Below are 18,892 nucleotides of genomic sequence, written 5' to 3'. Positions count from 1 at the left end.
CAAAAGGCAGTGGCTTGCTGTTGAAATTGACAGATAATTGGTAGCAGGGTTGGATGAGGTGGAAAAAATGAGGTCAGAAATAAATTACTGCAAGTCATGGTAGTAGAAGAGATTCTTCAAAGATGTGGAAGAGATAAAAGTATATTGCAGATAACCAGAAGATGATGAGAGGGCATCTGGTGGTGTAGAAAGCCAGAAACCACAGACAGAGCCCCAGGAAGGTAATATGAAGTTTACAGGTACGTGCATAAAAGTTCCAGGCATGGTAGTTACTGGAGGTGCCTGATGTTAGGGTCTGAGCTGCTGAAGGAGGTCCATCAGAGACAATGGGCTCAACATCAGTGCAGAGACTGAAGGAGACATGCTTGAACAAAGACTGAAATTTTGTGGTAAAATATCTCAGGGAAGGGGAATAAAAAAAACCCTAGCCCAAAGTCATGAATCGGTGAGAGAAAGTAATCTGGCCAAGAGATGCAGGAGAGGTTTTCCATGCAGTTGATCTGAGCTACCAAAAGATATTGGAGACAGAGTGGAGGATTGATAGACATCAAAGGGGATGTGATGTAATCACAGAAACCTGCAGCATCAAGAGTTTGAAGTGAATAGAGTAGGAGTTTTATACTAGACCAGAAGGACATAGCAAAGGTAGTAATAGGACCAAAAATACTAATAGGATTAAAGGGCTAAAGACCATTGGGGCAGAAGTTGGAGGCAGCAAAAGTAGGCTCATCTTTCCAAGTAGGGGTTGGGCTGCTGAAATGTGAGGGTGAAGAGGCTGGCAGATGTGAATGAGGTACTGGGAGGAGGAAGGGAAGAGGGTGGCAGGTGATGGACCAGTGGGTGGGCAGGAACTAGGTTTTATCTGCTTGAAAGGAAGAAAAGAAAAAGTGCAGAGATCATTGCCACTACAATAAAACACTGAGAAACTAGCAGAGGGAGGAGGTGGGAACAAAACTGAGTGGTGGTCTTCGAATGCGAGTTAGGAGGTGGTAGAGAGGGAGTAAGGTGACCATACATGGCTGTAAGTTAAAGGTGGAGCAGGATTTGGGGAGGGAAAGAAATCTCCTTCTTGTTCTTTCCCAACTGAAAATCCTAACTCATCAAGTCATGGAGAAGAACATGGGGGTGGAGGGGATAAAAAAAATCTCAGAACAACACGATCTGGGCATACACTAAAAAAAATACACAGGGGGGGAAAAAAAATCAGCAGCTCTTAAATGCCTAGAATGTAAAGAACATAGTGGAAGAAAGGAGGGTGGGTTCGTAGAAATAAATAAATAAATAGGGCATCCTGCAAAGTAACCTACTTTGGGTTTGAAGTGATCATTTATCTGCGTGGCTAGGAGGAGCCACTGGCATTGCAGCAATTTAGCTGTGCTCAGAAAGGGATGGAAAAAAATCCTGAAGTCTGCATAGACAAGAAGGAGTTAATGCTTGTCGAGCATTATTCTTATACAAATTAAGTCCAGAGCACAGCAGCAGCCTCACCAGCAGGAGCAGATGCTAGGCAGTGATGCAACCTGTGTTATTTACTTAGGCCTCTGTAGTGACCTCAGTGGCTTGCAGACAAAGGATACACATATCTGGAGGTAGGTAGCATGCTGATACCTTCTTTATTCAGTCCTTTTTCTTTTATTGCAAACAAGCTCCTGTAATCCTCTTGCGTGGAGCAACAGGGGAACTGTATATTTTTAGCATGGTTTCAGAAGGAGGAAGAAAAAAGCCCCCAAAGAACTGATTCAGATTTGGTTTCTGTTTTTGTACCAATATAACCAGGAACGTTTAGAAGCCATGATGCGTCGGTCCCTTGAACGCAGCCAGCAGCTGGAACAGAAGCAAAAGCGATGGTCGTGGGGAGGAGCACTGGCTGCAGGCTCAGGAGGGAGAGATGGTAAGTGAAACAGGCTGCCTGCATTGCAGATCTTGAAGTGCAAAATGCATGAGGTTGTGGAGATAGTAAGGATGATGCATTTTATAGTTAGGGTGGTACTGTAGGGGCTGCTGCCTTGGGGTGTGAATAAATGCTTTGTAATTGCTTGCCAGGCTTCCTCTCTCTGATACCTTCTGGGGAGAAAGGTCACTCCTAACTTTAGGAATGCAGATCATTTTAATAGAGTAACCAGAATCTGTTTGGAGGATGCTAAATGCTAAAATTAAAATTTATGCTCGCTCTCCCTTATTCTCTTCCCCCGCATTGTCTTCCCATGCGCACACACACACACACACAGTTAGTAAATTTAATATTCGCCGAAAGACTGAGTGCTGTCTAAGCCTTCCAAAAGATGATCTGGTTTCTGTTTGGTAGTTCTAAAAACCTGTCAGGAATTTCTAGATGACTATGCAGCATGTGCAGTTTAAAATAGTTTGATTTTTTCCCAACATACTTTTTGTTGCTGCTCTTTTTGATTTGGCTTTGGAACAAATTCTTTTTATTACATAATCAGTCATGTACTGCTTTTATATTTCAAAAAGATGCATGTTTTCTGTTTTAAATCATATAATTTATTTAAATTTGTCAGGTTTGAATAAACTGATGCTATGGGGGAAAAATATCCATGTTTGGGTGATGATGAAATATGACAGTTACTCTCTTTTGAACAGTGTGCAAATATACTTAATTCTAAAAGGGCAAACTGTTTCACATCATAGTTTTCACAGTATGACATCCAAAAAGCCAGGAAATTAAATATACATGCTAATAAAAGAAGTCTTTTATACTTTGAGAAGTAAACCAGTTTGTCGTTGTGATGCAGTTTATGCTTAATTCCAGGTCCCCCAACTTACTCAGTAATTTCTTTCACCTCTTTTTGCTCTGATTTCTCTGCTGTGTAGGTGAATCAGAAAATACCCCACCCCCTGTTCTAGGTTTAGCTGCCAACACCCTTCCTCCAGACCCTGTGACCTCTACTGCTCCTGCTGATTCCTTCAATGGTATTTCAGAGAATCACAGTACCATCGTGTCTCGTTTATAACTGTTCTAATCACTGTAATCCATCCACTGATCTTGTCCTTCCTAACCACTGTTTTCTTATTATTTCAGTCTGGTACTCTACGGCATTACCCTTAGCGATGTGGACCAAATGTCTTTTTAATTTCCTTTTAATTTTGCCATGGTGGAGCAGTGCATGCCTCGCATTCCAGCACAGTAGAGGCATTTCATGGTTTTCTCACTAACTGTAGACTTCTACCACTCAGATTCTCATCTCTGTTAATTCTGCGAGTGCTCTGTGTTTTTGTGTGTGTGTGTGTGTGAATATAATTACGCATATATTTGACAGTTCTAATGGACATGTGCAGGTGCTGTTGAAAAAAATTTCAGTTGCACAGTAAGAGAAAATGTGCTATGGAGACCATGTTTCATCAAAACAGTCCTCTTTTTCCATCTTTTTCTGCAATATTTTAAGAACAAGCAAATTTTGTATAAACAGCCATGCTATATTTTCAGCCTTCTGAAGTGGATTTTGGCCAAGCTGGTATTTGTAACAAACTCAACTAGTTGACTTTGTTTAGGCAATCGTGTTCTGTTTTCTTTTAAGTTGTTCAGGTTTTTGTGTGTGTTTTGTTTTTTTTTTTTAAGTATTATTCCCATAAAAGGGCTGTGAAGTAGACGAGTCCTCCAAAATTAAGAATGGATTGCATATAAGATTTCTAATTTTGATTGCAAATGCACTTGGCATTTTGAAAACATAACACAGCAATGTAACACAAGCTGTGGTTTTAAGAACTAGGTTCCTTCTCTCACCCCAAGGGAGGAGCTAGGCTTGCATATTACTGCAGAATGCACAGTAAATGTTGTTCTGCCCACGATCTCGCAGAACTATTATTTCTGTGCAAACAGATTCAAATTTTTGTACTAATTGTTGCTCATGTACAAAGAGATTTGGATGTGCAACGAGATGTTTTGCAGCGTACCAGTGTTATACCTGCTTTTTAAAAAAAGCAAACGTAGAGAATTGTATTGTTTACTGTAGCAGATAGAGGCAAATCTTGCAGACGTCACTGAGGCAACGTTTCGGTGGATGTAACAGGGAATGCAGTAACTTAGGGGCTGCAGAGTTAGGGCCACATATATGTCTAGTTGAAAACATTTTTGGTTTTGAAAGAAATAAAATTCAAATTTAAGGGACAAAGCTTCTACACTTTTAGCTTCTGAGCATCATGCAGTGATTGTCATATACTAGTACACTGTAGTAATACTTGAATAACATTTTTCTGTCCTTCAGTTGAATAAATGGCAAGGTAGGAAATAGGTATTGTGCTCAAACAGACTTTGTCAAATGGTATTTCAGAAGAAAAATGAAAGTGCTTGGGGTAGTACCAAAAAGTGGGGGTTTTTTTTGGTTTTTTTTTGTTTTTTTTTTTCTTTTAATATTCTCAAGAACAAAACGATAAAGCCAAATGGCTGGTGCCAGATCAGTCATTAAAACAGTGAGTTCTCATCATGCGAACACACAAATGTTGGTTAATTAATTTTCGTATTAGAATAATACCTCAGGTCTACCTGAGTTCTTCCAGACTGAAAGTTGAGGGGAGGGGGAATGGAGATGATGAGGAGCTCAGAGCTGTCATGTGTACAGTTTGTTTTCTTTAGGTAACTTTCTGCTTGTGCTGGTGTTGAGTGTCTTGTATCAGAATGGCTTCACTCATTCAGACCTGATACATAATTATTTGCCTGTGGCAGTATGAAAGATAAGCTGTCATAAAGCTGTACTGTTAAATTCACAAGCAGAAAAGTTGCATCCCAAAGCGTGTCTTATAAAATGCTGGTTGTCCAGCAGTCGGAAAGAGCTTATCTCATGCCTTACTCAGCGCGATGATCCGTGGCAAGGGCCACGAGTGCAAATGCGAGGTTAATTTTGGGAGTTTATCAACACTGTGATGCAAATACAAATATCTTCAATGCGTCTCTCTGCAGCATGTGACAAACTTTCAGCTTCTACAATGAATCTGCCAAAGCAAATGGAATCGCCAATCAGTAAGCGCCTCTCCTCCTCCACAGCGGCAATAACACATTCCCCCGACAGAGGCAAGTGAATATGCTGGTCTCCTACCAGCATAAACTTTCCTTCTGCTTAAAGCACTTCTTGTCCATATAGCTATGTAACTCGCTTATGTCTATTATTCAGAAGAACTCAAACATTTGAGGGGTTATAAGTTAATACAATAAAATAGGTCTGCAGCCTGTCCCCAAGACTGTGCTGCTGTGCTGCAGATCCTAGTCCAGCAACAAACCCTGTGGGGTTTTTTTTACTGATTCCCCCCCCCCCCTCAATTTTTGATACTCCAGCAAACAGGCTTGTAAGTACACGCTGCGACTGCAGCAATTTCCTATAACTGTACAAATAATGAAAAACAAGCAAACCAAACGTGTGGCTCGACAACAGACATGGGATGTACCGTGGGCAGAAGTATGTCTGATGAGCCACCTGGGAGACTTCAATCTGGTGACCAGAGTTGTAGAGCCCTTTAATTTGATTTGAAACTCTGATCCATGAGAGGCTCAGCAAAAGATGATCATCTTGTGGGATTAGTGGTTACTAAACACTACAGAGAGGACTGAAGGGTTTATCCCACTGTGAACTCTTTGGATTTGTTTGGTTTGTTTTGTGTGTCTTTTTTGACTTGTCCCCCCCCCCTTTTTTTTAACTCTAATGAGAAAAAAAGTATTGACTGAAATAGGTGACAATGAAGGCTTGTTTCTAGAATGAAAAGAGAAGGTAAATTTACTTTCATTTCTAAATTGCTTAATGAAAAGTCATCAATAGCTTTGAGGTTATTATGATAGATAGTTATACATATATGCATGCAATAGGAACATCTATAAATACCTGTCTTCTATAGTTGACGCTTATATTTATGGAGTAGGAAGGAATGCAGGCATATTGTATAAATCAGACTTATATAACGCGGTGAGACTGCAAATCTTAAATGCAGTCCCAGTATGGTTGGCACATTATTGAGTAGCTGTGCTGTTATACCAAATGTTTCACCTTTTCTACTGGGGAAGAAGGTAAACCTTTTTCATGCTGAGTCATGAAAGCAACCATTTTGCAGAATGGAACATGCCTCTGTGTAAGAGCAAAATGCAACACGGTCTTAACCCTACTATATTTGTTGTACAGGTGGGAAAATAATTTAAAATGATGGAGAAACTAGAAACCTTTTTTTCAGAGGGAATAAGAATTGTGTTTAAATATTTTTTATCTCAAACATTTCAAGATTTTTTTCTTTTAATTTCATTTAATCATTTAATCATTTTGTTTCAGTTATTTTAATGTAACATTGTTTTATTTCTTTGCATTTTAAATTTTATTTTATTTGCTCCCATCCTTCAGCTCACCGCATGCATCTTAGTCCAATGGAAAACTTTATTGTTTCTCGACTGCTGACTCCCACACAGTCATCTTTAGCCAGAAGCAGAAGTACATTAGTGCTTTCTGAGCAGTACAATAATCCAGGTAAAAATGTGAATTACTCACTTTGAAACCGTTGAGGTATGGTTTTGGTTGCATTTGAGTAGTTGCTGAAACAAATGGGGTACTATGAACCAAATGACAATTTACATGATAGTACAGAATCAACGATGAACTAAATTGTTCACGGTAGCAGTGTATTTAAAACTTGAAAAATCACATCGTCTTGTCTGTCTTGTTCTGACTGTCTTTTTAAAAAAGAATGCCGTTTTTTAAAAAACAAACAAAAAATTGAATTAAAAAAATCAATAAAACCTAAGCCAATGGAAAACTGAATAAATTCATTTAAGAAACAATTTTTTAGACCAGTGTGTGACACCTCTCAGAGGCTTTGATATATTATTGTTATCCCCTTTCATACCCAAGTAGTATGTAGAACAAAAATCCCAGTGCGCCATTTGAGCCTTAATTATTTTTACCAGGGTTCCAGTTCTCTGCTGTTAAATTACTTTTTGCCTTTAACTGTGTGACTGTATGTGTATTTTTATATATGTGTGTGTGTATACTCGTACAAAACGACATTTACTTAGAGGAGAAAACAGACACTGATAGGAAGGTGTCAGTTCCAGAAATTATTGATCTTTAAGAAACAAAAAATTAGGGATGATAGTTACTGTTCCTATCTGTAAGTGGCAGTCTAATAAAACCCTTATTTTGCAGACATCTACAAACCTCATGTTTCCAATCCTGCTAATACTTAGGCAAGTGCCAGACTTCCAGAGTAGTTTCTGCTTACAAAGCTATAGCTGGTCATAGTGTTTACTGAAACAAGGACAAAAGTTTAACAGCTGGTTTTACTTTTATTAAAAACAACCTCCCCCCCCCCAAGCCCCACACCCAAATGCCTGTCTGCAAAAGGAAACATTTTTTCTGGATAAAACGAGCTAGATGGTAAAAGGCTGATCATCTTTATGATAAGTATTTTCATACACCATGGTTGAAATAGGCTCAGGTCCTGCATCTGCACTGTTAATACAAAGCTATTTAAAAATTCATTGCAAAGTAAGCCCACTTTCGTTTGTGCATTACTTCTTTGTCGCAGTGCATAGGGACATTGATATTGAATGGCTCTAAAATTATTTCCCTTGTTTCTACATTAAAAGCAGCATCTGTTGGAAGCAGAAATGTTGTCATACAGTACTTGGCCCATGAGAAAATTCCCTGTTTACTGCTCAGGGATCAACTATCACTAAGACTGAACAAAAGCCAACTCGAAATTAGATCAGTATATTCTGCTTAAAATTTTGAGGTGAATTGCTGGGGCCACCTACAGATGTTGTTTTCGGTGTTGTATTTGATACTGAAGAAATCAGAGGGACTTCCTTTGTCCTTCCTCACTGGTTTTGTTTGTAAACTCCCAGCTTTGTTTCTCTCTTCATCGCAGGATCTTTAAAGTAGCACTCTGGGATGTCTGACAAGGATACAATTTGGCCTGTAAACTGCTTTTTCCCTGAGCCAAAACAGGAGTGCTGATTCTGGGAAATAGCTCTCTGAACCAGCATCCTCTTGTCATTTCCTCGCAAGGCAATCGGGCTGTAGCACAGGTTGCAAACAGCGTCAGTACTCAGAGCGGCCCTTGACGGTTTTGTCAGTAATTGCCAGCAAAAGGGTTGAGGGACATCTCCCGTTTGTCGTGTACTTCTCTCCGTAGAAGTAGCTTCCTGAACAGGGAAGAGGGTTCTTCCTTTTCAGGAGCTCCTACTGTGCCTCATGTCATTATATTTGGGTCAAAATGCTGCTACTCCTGCATTTTCTGTAAGCTTAGAAATTAGGAGCCTCAATTTAAGACCCTTTCTCTAGGGCAATGCATTATTAAGGTTACTCTGAATCAAGATAGTCGGGCAAACAGTTGTTACTGGACACATATAATTAAATTTTTTTTACAGCTGAAGTAAAAATACTTATCTTAGGCAGCATTTAAGATTCTGAACATTTTTCTTAATATTCAGTGAATTTTTACCAACTTGCTGGAAAGTCAGTCAAAGAATACACAGGTCCAGTTAAACTTAAAAGCATACAAAAAGTCTTCGTAAGAAATTTTATAGGACTGCCCCCAGTAGAAAACAAATGTTGGAAATGTGAATTCCTTTACAGTTGAGCATAATTACTGCTTTTCCAAAGTCAATGTCCTTCTTGACTTCAGTTGAGTAAAATTGGAAACACATTGTCACATGGTTACAATTAGTGTCCGTCTTATTAATAAAGCATATACTCTGTTGATTTTTCTATATGTATGTGAAAGTTTCATCTTAGAAGGCAATATGAACAAAAACAGGAGTAAAATACTCCATTTAAAAGAAGTCCTGTTAATATTGCAAATAAAGAAAAAATACCCAGAAAGAGTTGCCCTCTAAGCTGTAATGCATGTGTCACACTCACACTTATGTCTACCACAAATAACAACTGAAACACCTACAGCAGCATTTAGTTTAGGTTTGGGGCGGGGTTTTTGTTTGTGGGGTTCTTTTTGTTGTTTGTTTGGGTTTTTTTAAATTAAGTATTATTTTGAAAAGCAATTAAGGTGTTTAGGAGCCTTTGCCATGTTTAGGCTTTAAAAAAAAAAAAAATTCCCTATGCTTCTATCACCTTTCCTGTTCTGTAATATTTGTTCAGAAGTCACCCAACTAGAATTGTTTGATTACTCTTTTTATCATATGCAAAGGAAGCTGGAGTTTTCAGAAGAGAAAAGAATCACAATCATAGTCAGGTGATTCAAAAGGTATATGAGTAAGGGAGCGATATTGCAGAGATAATAAAAAAAAAAATTTAAAATCCTATAAAATGTTACTTCAGTTGAGGCATTTTTAGTAAACATGGGACCATGCTGAATGTGTTCTATAATGTGATCTTTTGAAATGCTTTTAAAAAACCCTTGAAAACTACCTTTGAACATTATAACATAAAAGTATGCTGTTTTCTCCTCTCCTTTACTTCCGCTGTCTGTGTTCCCTTTTGCTCTTGCTATTGTACTATAACTCTTTAGTATTCCATATCTGTCCTCGTGTAGCACCAGCTAGTCCTCTTAAATCTCCCTACAAGCCTTCCCCCAGCCGAAGCACCGACAGAAAGAAGGCAACTTCACCCTCCACTTCCGATGCCATGAAAGGGGCGGCTGCAGCTGAAGTTACTCAGGTGGGGTTTGATTTCGCTTCTGGGTAAACTGATGCGGGTTCTGGTTGTTATCTTTCCCTTTACATTCATAACAATAAAGTGCCACCCCTGTTGTAAGAAACAGCAGTAAGAAAGTAAGCCTTTCATGCATCTGTTGCTTTTGTGCTCCTGTTTAGCAGGATTTTAGTATCTTTCTCCTCCTGGGCATCCATGTTGAGCACCGGTATTTGGAACAGCAGCACCTCTATTTTCAGGGAACTGAGATTTCTGGCACTGAAGTGTATGTTTCTGGACTTGCCTGTAACTTCTGGGAATGGGGATGACAAATAGGATCTCTCTACTGAGTATGACTATCCAGTCTTGCTGGTTAATTATCTTCACATATTTCGGAAACTTGCCAAGTATATTGACAATGCCTCTGTTTTATACCAATTGCGTAACTCTTTCTGTGTACATTTTTAATGCTGTTTGCTTGAAAGACGCATTATTGATGCACTGTAGTTTCCAGAAAAGCAAAGGCAAGTCATTCACTTTCACTGAGTCTACACAATGTAAGGTATGCTAGGGCTGTAAAATTCACATAAGGTCCTGTGTCTTGTAATAGTTCATCGTAAGGGGATTCGTGCCATCTAAATTAGATGCGAGTGAGAGGACCAAAGCCGGGAGCTAAAGATTTGTGTAGTGTCTGTCTTAGGTGTGATTCACAGTGTTACATCCAGCAGCGTTTCTGCGAGGTGCCTCTGTTCACTACTGATCATGTCTAAGGGGTGTTGCAGGAGCATTTAGATGATTTTGAAAACTCCCCAGTGCCACCACCCCTCCCAAGAACTCTTGGAGAGGCTTTGATGTGGTGTTACTTATCTGCAACTTGTATACTATATCCCTGCCAGACATGGCGGGGTGGGAGGTGTTATGTCTATGTAAAATAAAAAAACTATTGAACCTCAGTTATGAGCTGGTGTTTAAAAAACTTTTATCTTAAATGTATGTTACACAAATCTGTTTATATGCCATCTTGTTAATAAAGCAATCAAATACATTTTTGATGGGTTGGTCCTAATTACGTGAACTAAAAGTAACTGTGCTTCTAGACTGAGAAGATAAAGAAAGAGAAGCGACCCGCAACACCTGGTTCATCGTCTGGTATGGGATCTCCTCTAAGAAGGTCTGATTCTCCTGCTGCCATGTCCAGAAGATCCGCATCACCTGCGACACCCAAGTATGCCTTTCTTATTAGTGGTCTAATATGCTGTGAGCTTCTTGTTACCTATAAAGGAGACGTAGATCTGGGAGGAACTTCCTCTGAAGTATTGTGTAAAATCTAGTTAATTTGGTTTATACATACACACATATACAGAGGGAGGGAGAGGTGTAGATGAAATAATATATGTAAGATTGTGTTAGTGCTCACTAGAGACACTTCCCTGCCTTTTCTCAGTCTTTTAAAATTATTACGGTGCATTTCATAATTCACATGAAATTTTATTTAACATTTATTTTTAAACATGCTTTTGTTTTATTGGGTTTTGAAAAAACTCTGCCTAGTGTGAAGAAATGCACAGAACATGAATACTAACTAGAAATTCCAGCATTTAAAATACGTTTCCTATTGCTGACATGACCATCTGGTTCCATAAATATACTTAACTATGCGTCATCTAAACCATCGGTTTTAATCTTTGCTTCTTTGCAGACCTCTGTGAGTTTGTTGGGTTTTGTTGGTGGCTTTTTCATGCAGGGTTGTGGACCTATAGCATATCTGGGCTTGCTAGCAATTGAGTTGCTTTTCTTAGTTGTCTTTTGCAGACACTCAAAACTGAAGTCCGTGTGCCACAGCTTGCAACTCAGAAGTCTAAGCAAATGTGTCTTCAGCTTGCTTAGAACAGGATATTAAGTGTGGCTCAAATGCAGAAGTATGATAAAGTAGTCATGGTCCACAGCAGTTGTCTGATTTTGTTGTTTTGTTTTGTTTTGGGGTTTTTTTTTCCACTAGACCGTGTTCATGGGTCCCACTTCTGTCTTGAGAATTACTTCCTTTTGTCTGATTTTATTTATTTATTTATATGTCGTGGTTTAACCCCAGCCAGCAACTAAGCACCACACAGCCGCTCACTCACTCCCCCCCCCCCCCCAGTGGGATGGGGGAGAAAATTGGGAAAAGAAGCAAAACCCGTGGGTTGAGATAAGAACGGTTTAATAGAACAGAAAAGAAGAAACTAATAATGATAATGATAACACTAATAAAATGACAACAGCAATAATGAAAGGATTGGAATGTACAAATGATGCGCAGTGCAATTGCTCACCACCCGCCGACCGACACCCAGCCAGTCCCTGAGCAGCGATCCCCCGCCCCCACTCCCCAGTTCCTATACTGGATGGGACGTCACACGGTATGGAATAGCCCGTTGGCCAGTTTGGGTCAGGTGCCCTGGCTGTGTCCTGTGCCAACTTCTTGTGCCCCTCCAGCTTTCTCGCTGGCTGGGCATGAGAAGCTGAAAAATCCTTGACTTTAGTCTAAACACTACTGAGCAACAACTGAAAACATCAGTGTTATCAACATTCTTCGCATACTGAACTCAAAACATAGCACTGTACCAGCTACTAGGAAGACAGTTAACTCTATCCCAGCTGAAACCAGGACAGTATATTAATCGGAACCTGGCCATATTCTGAACCAGTCTTGATGATCCCCTTTCTGACAAATTTCTTCCACTTCAAAAACTAGCTGGTGTTCCTTTTCTGTTTCAGCTCTGAGTGCATAGCCCCGTAACAGAGGATGATTTTGTGTGTGAATCTGGTGTTGGACAAAATACAGGAAACCGTCCCACTCTGGGCATTCTTTCTGTTTTAGACATCCCCTTGTATGCAGCTGGGAAATTGCAATTCTTGGTTCATATTAGAGGGCTGCAAATTCTCAAATTTTCAATATTATATATATTATGTCATCAGAGTCTGAACTATGTAAATTTTGTGAAGAATGGAATGATATGACATACAATCACAATCAGCTTTTTTTTGTTACAGTTTTGAGCAGATCATTGTCTAGTGGCACTCCAAAATGTACAGAGAAAAGTTTGAGCTATAAAAATATACATTATTCTGTAGGTACTGATATTCCCTGTTCAGAATGCATCTTTCAGTTCACTCAGCCAGTACAAAAGACATACCAGGAGACATATTTAGTTAAGCAAAATGATTGGTGGGAAATGGATTGCTGAGAGTGAAGTGCTTCTTGATGGGCAGACATTGAAAAGGTTGGTGTAGCTCATCACAGAGACATCTGGGGAAAAAAAGAAAAAGCTTTTGGGAAACAAAACAGATGTTTAGTGCTTCATGAAAAAAGTATGCCCAGTCTTAATTTGTAGTGCTAATTTCCGTAAAAGGTTAGGCAAAGATTGAGACTTTTTTCCCCAGAGGTGCAAATTATGAGAACCTTTTTATAGTAAAAGGTTTTCATGCCTATAAGGAGTATAAGCTGCTGTTTTTAGAGGAAGAAGCAGATGCTGCATGGAGGAATTAAGAAACCTACTGGTGGGTTTCTCTGTGATTGTGAGCCACAGTAGTTACCCCCCCCCCCCCTTTTTTTTTTTCTTTTTTTCCTCCCTCTCTTCATCAAGAGAATCTGATTCTGACCACTGCCAGAAATGTATTACTGAGCATTTAATCTTAACATGGCCCAATTAGAATTGACCTTATGAGAGGTACAGTAAATAGAGTTTAAATCCATGTTTATTACTGATTGCAGAAAGACAGTTCAGCTTCAGCACTCTAGAAACTTCCCCTCAGAAATTTAAAATAAAATAAAAAAAGGCATCCTGGTCACCATATTATATTATTACATAAAGACACATATTTCTTCATACAATTCAAATGCCAGATAACGATCTGGCTGGTCAGTGGATTTAAATACAGGCAATCAGGCTTTCGGAACCTTCCTTTAGATTGTATAATCTTACCTTTTAATTTAAAATTAACTGTGGAACTGAAGTATAATTTTAATGTGGCTAAATATGTAGGCAAATATTCATTCTCCTTGCAAACCTGACAATCTTTTACAAGTTTTATCTTTCTCCTTCTAGCACACCATATGGCCCCAAAAAATACCCTGGAAGAAATAAGAATACGTATTGTACAGCATTAGTAGTTACTGATCCTGCATAGCACCTTACCTTGAGCTGTTGAGGAAAGAATCAAGTATGGCTAGTGATTTAGATAATTAGCTGTATGCATTTTCTTCTTAAAAGTATGTGACTTGACATTCGAGTTTTCTTGGTATTGTTCTAGTTACTAGTTCTTCACCGTCATCTTGGTTTGTGAGTAGTAGTTGCTTGTTGTCTTTATATGTTATTTCATTATTTATTAATTAAAAAGCTCTTTTTAATCATGGTAAAGTAACTGAAACAGTCTCAAACAAGACAATAAAACTTCAGCCTAAAGAGAGACAGTGATGGCAGAACAGTCGCAGTAATTACATAAATAAAATACAGATGTATGAAGGCGCAAATTTTACTGAGAAAGCAAACAAGATCAGCCCAAAAATGTAACATCCAAGACAAAATGAGTGAACAAATATGGACCTAAAAAGGAGAAAAGGGGAAAAAAAAAAAATGTTGAGCAATACTTAAAAGCAAGGAAGGAATTCAAAGCTTGAAGATACTTGAAAAAGTAAATATCACAAGAAACATCACACAAGAAAGAAACGCCAAACTATTGCTTTGAGTCCAGTGTGGATTGCTTTGACTCCAGTGTGGATCAGTTGACAAAGATGAAAATAAATGGATTAGAGAGCTGTGATAATTGAGAAATTATCTTTTATTTTTCGAGTTGCTATTGGATACTAATTGTGTAAAGTGCTCCTGTTCTTCAGATCTTTCACAAGATCAATAATACCAGGTTTTTGGTAGGGTGGTTTTGTTTTGTTTTGGTTTTTTTGATGCTTTGTCTTCAAAAATCTATACATTAATCAGTTTATTCTTGCAGTATCCCTCAGAGAATAGGTACGTGTCCTATCTTATAGATGGCAAAGCAATAAAGCCTGTGTCCTTCACATGTCTTTGGGTAAATAGTCCCTTTGAAATCAATGGGACCTGACTGAATCAAGGAAGTAGAATTTAGTTTTAAGTTCCTTCAGATAAGCCATAGTATAAGCCAGTGAATAAAAATGGAAAGCTCTGACAAGGTTCTGTGTTACATTATTTTGCCAAAGCATTACCTCATACGAGAAGGAGAAAGGGGCAAGGGGGAAGGGAAAAGGGACTGCAGCGCTGCTGGTGGTGGTGGTTCTTGGTTCATTTCCAGTTCCCAGTCTGTGTCACTGTGCTTTGCTCACAGTTTCACTAACTGAACCCGTAATTTGGTGGTTCTTTTCGGTGACATCCCACTGCAGCCGTTGGGACACACTTTGATGTCAGAAATTCACATGCTCAATCAAATTACAGAATACCAATGAAATATGAACCTAGAGTAGTACAAAAAAAGCCCAAACTTTTAAAAGTTTTAAAAATTACATATTAGAAAGGTGTCTGCATGTGGTGAATTTCTCACAGAAGTAGCTTCTATGTCTTGCTGTGACCTAGTGTTAGATTTTATTTGATAATGTGCTACACTTACTACTCTTGATCTTTATTTTGCCTTGGAAATTTAAAAACAATGGGTAGAATGTTGGATCAAGACTATTTTGAGGTCTTTTTCAGCAGCTAGCTAGAGAATGGGCCAATTCAAGATTTTGAGAACATCTGTAATAATGCAGCTAGCAAAATAACTATTCTATAGACCTATGCTGAGTTTATACTCTTTTAGGAAATGTAAAAGAGAAATGAATCTGTCTCTGGCTAGAAAGATCAAAACTAAGAGTGAAAGACAACTGCTTTTGAGAAAATATCACAGATAGCAGAGCAAAAATGTCAGAACCCAGGAATAGCTTGTGATCAGAGCAATCTCAGAAAGCAGGCTTGAGAACATGCAAGTCCTTGGTGTAGTTTCAGCAGAGCTTTTGTTGAATTAATAGGGAGATAGGGAAAAAAATAATGCAGCTCTGGCATTGCTGCAGATTTCTGATTTACAGTCAGCCTTCTGAAGTGCTGTAACCAATGACCTGTCACGTACCTGGCTTTTCAAGAAAGCATGCTGTTCTCTCCCTTGCTGTTTATGGACAAAATTGGATGTGACCTCTGGTTTGTGTACTACATGTACTTTATTTCCTCTGCTTAGCAAAAGTAAAAGCTCAGAACCCCTCTTGTGCTCTTCCTGACACATTCTTCTGCAGTATGGGCTATCCCTCTTTTAATTAAATAAGAACCACTGTAATTTAAGGACCAGTGGATCCTCAGACCTGATAGAGGTTCTTGCAGTGCATGTAGGGGTCATGATGAGAATGGCTTCTTAATAAGCTGCTGCCCCTGTGTCAACACAGGGCGGTTAGGTGAGAACACTAAGACCTCCTGGAGGGAGGAAGATGCTTCCTGTACTTCTGTATTCCCCTGTAAAATCTAGTGACCGAGATGAGCAAAATTCCAAACAACTAACATGCTACCATTTCTTGGATTTTGGCGATTTGTCATCTTGATTCTCTGATCCTCATCAGGCACACTTCTGTGTTCCCACATTCTTACCAGGGTTTCATTACACCCCTTGGTTTTTTTCTCCCAAGGCAAAAATAAAACATTTTTTAAACCTAAGCAGACCCCTATGCAAGTGTTTATACATTTTCCCCTTAATATTCCCATATTTCTGTCCTCACAATCAAGTTTGGCCCTTTCTGGTGAAAAGTAGCATCATTTAAATACTATTAGGAGGAGTGTTTTTTCCAGTAACAATTCTGCCTGTGTCTAGGAATGTTAAAGATGCTAAGTTGACAATATGTTCTAAATACAAGGGGGATGACAGTGTTCATTTAATACTTTCTACTGGCATCCAATATGATTTAAAATTTCTGAGAAAAGATTCTTATTCCTGATGGGCTGGCTCAGCTTTTCACTCCTCGCACTGCACTGTTGTCATCCTTGCAGTAATCAGTCTTTTATATGCCTCTCCCTTTTAGTTGCTTTAAAAGAAGCAAAGCCATGCTTGTTTCTTGGTCTTCTGGCCAAAGAGCTGTAAGAACGCATTTCTGTAGGTCTAAAAGTTCAAAGACGCATTACTTAAATAATGCATTCATCACATGTTTCCAGTCCAGCAGGTAAGTTGTACAGCCAGTCTGCTCTGATTCCTGTGCAGTGCAAGATGCATAGCTCTCATGACTAGACTCCTTCCTACCAACCTCTTTAATTTGATTGTCATGTCTTTATTAGAGAACAGTTACCTCTGTGCTAATATTGAAAATGACTCAGCCTTAGTTATATGACTCTTTTGCTCCTCCTGTCACAACAAGTTAAATAAAAAGCATTGCAAGGAGTGTGTGGTAAAGTCGGAAATGTAAACCAAAGACAGCAAGAAGGGACTATGCTTTGAAGAAGTGTCTGATGAGCAAGAAGCATCCTCTGTGCTGCAGAGAAGCCTAAGAAAAAGGTTGTTTTCTTTTTATTTACATGTTATATTTTTATGAAGTGCAGTTGGAAATGACTGTGATGGTGAGGCACGTACAAGGCGTACGTGTGTAGGTGGGGCCTCGAAATCCACCTTTGTCTTCAGGAGAGCCTGGGAATCCATCTGTATCCTAAAGACAAAACTAAAGACAATGCTAAAACCAGATTTGGTCAACACCAACCAATCTCACTGGTTTCTCCCTTCGCTGTTTTTTACAAGAGCTGGAAACAGACGTGCCTGTCCGCATCTTCCAATGCCTCTTTCTGCCAGGGAGCAGCAGGAGCAGGCTGCCCTGCAAGGCAGGGTGAGCCGGGAGCCGTGGCTGGCAGCAGGGCAGACAAGGACAGGGACCTCCTCCACAGCACCCCGTCCCATAGCGGACAAAAAAAGTGACCGGGGAAGGTCTGGTGGCGGTGACCAGGGTCAGCCCAGAGCCCAGTGATGGCCAGCAAAGGCCTTACTGAGGCAGGTCCAAGGACAAGCCAAGACACGAGGTCAGGACCAGCCGGTTAGGAGGCCAGAAGCAGGCTCAGCTACAGCTTGGCTCAGGCAAGGACCTGACAGGGAGCTCCTGGGCCTGCAGGCAGAGGGTACCTGAGCTGAACTTCACATTTAGTTGGGTGCTACTGTTCCGCTAGCCCAAGGGCTTTTGGAGTCTGTGATGGCTCTTCAGTGGGAGTAAGAAAGTACGGGTGGTGCAGTACTCTGCAGTCCTGTCCTCCCCGCAAACTGGGCAGCTCCCTGTATTCTGGTGTCTCCACTTCTTTCAAATGCAGCATAATGTGGTGGAAAAGATCCCTTTCTGCTCCTGGATTTGTGAATTGGGGGGGAGTTGAAAGACATTTAATTTTTATTGTCTGCTCTGTAATGCGAGTGTTGTTCCAGTTATAATAGCCTCTGGCCACACAATACTATAGTTAGATCTATACAAAACTTGCCAATCCAGTCTGTTTAATTTTCAGCCATTGTCCATGTTTTTCATGCTTGTGGTCTGCCAGAATGAGTGTATAGTCCAGAAAACATGTTATAGTATATGAAACTCTGTATCGTGTAGATGAAAAAAGTGATAAGGGATAATACATTTATATCATAATTGCATATCCATGAGGAAGGTTAAACTACATGTGTAATTTCATTTTAATGTAGGAGTATTTATTCTAAAGGGACTCACATAAATCATTATTTTAAGATCGTAATCTCTTTACTTCCATACTACTTTAGTCACACAGCCCAGCCTTTCTTAATGTTACAAGTATTTAGTGCTAGTTACTGGTGGTACATAAATAATGAATGGTGTTTGTGTGTAGTTTTATGTTTCCTGGTAATCTGTTCTCTTTAATGTGCACCTATTTTCAGTGAATATCAAGTATCCTTACCCTTCCACTTTCCCTATTTTCAGTGAATATCAAGTATCCTTACCCTTCCACTTTCCCTATTTTCAGTGAATATCAAGTATCCCTACCCTTCCACTTTCCCAGAACTGACTTCGAGGTTATCATTTCACCTAAAGTATGCAACAGCCGAACGGGCAGTCGGCTGCATTGCTGCTGTGCATTGCCGTCACCACAAGTGCAGTTGGGTAAAAGGTTGCAGGGGCTGAGTTCTGAGCCTTGAGTCTGTTGTGCTGGCGCTGATTAAAGTGCTCACTGAAGCAGCGGAGCTGACTGTACAGTGGTTTGGTCAGTTCTGTCTCTTTTTGTGGTACCCAGCTTTGCCTTCGTATATAGTAGTATTGGGTGCTATTTTGGAACATCAGATACTATTAGAAAAAGACCATGTTT

The 18,892-nt window shown here is 39.6% G+C and overlaps 1 protein-coding gene across 8 annotated transcripts in view; it reads left to right on the top strand.

Moving 5' to 3' along the window:
* Positions 1-18,892, top strand: part of MAP7D2 (MAP7 domain containing 2) — an 86,269-nt gene that overhangs the window by 57,263 nt on the left and 10,114 nt on the right. For 4 of the 8 annotated variants that reach the window (XM_052793815.1, XM_052793822.1, XM_052793814.1 and 1 more), the window contains exons 4-9: positions 1,777-1,891; positions 2,833-2,931; positions 4,916-5,026; positions 6,336-6,458; positions 9,457-9,605; positions 10,676-10,803. In XM_052793815.1, the coding sequence (XP_052649775.1) occupies positions 1,777-1,891; positions 2,833-2,931; positions 4,916-5,026; positions 6,336-6,458; positions 9,457-9,605; positions 10,676-10,803 (725 nt within the window). Of the gene's footprint in view, positions 1-1,347; positions 1,590-1,776; positions 1,892-2,832; positions 2,932-4,915; positions 5,027-6,335; positions 6,459-9,456; positions 9,606-10,675; positions 10,804-18,892 lie in introns of those variants that run through there. The other 4 variants (XM_052793821.1, XM_052793817.1, XM_052793818.1 and 1 more) reach the window with 4 other exon arrangements.

Source organism: Harpia harpyja, chromosome 8 (assembly GCF_026419915.1).
Source record: "Harpia harpyja isolate bHarHar1 chromosome 8, bHarHar1 primary haplotype, whole genome shotgun sequence".
NCBI classification, from domain to species: domain Eukaryota; kingdom Metazoa; phylum Chordata; class Aves; order Accipitriformes; family Accipitridae; genus Harpia; species Harpia harpyja.
This window is presented reverse-complemented; position numbering and strand designations above follow the sequence as displayed.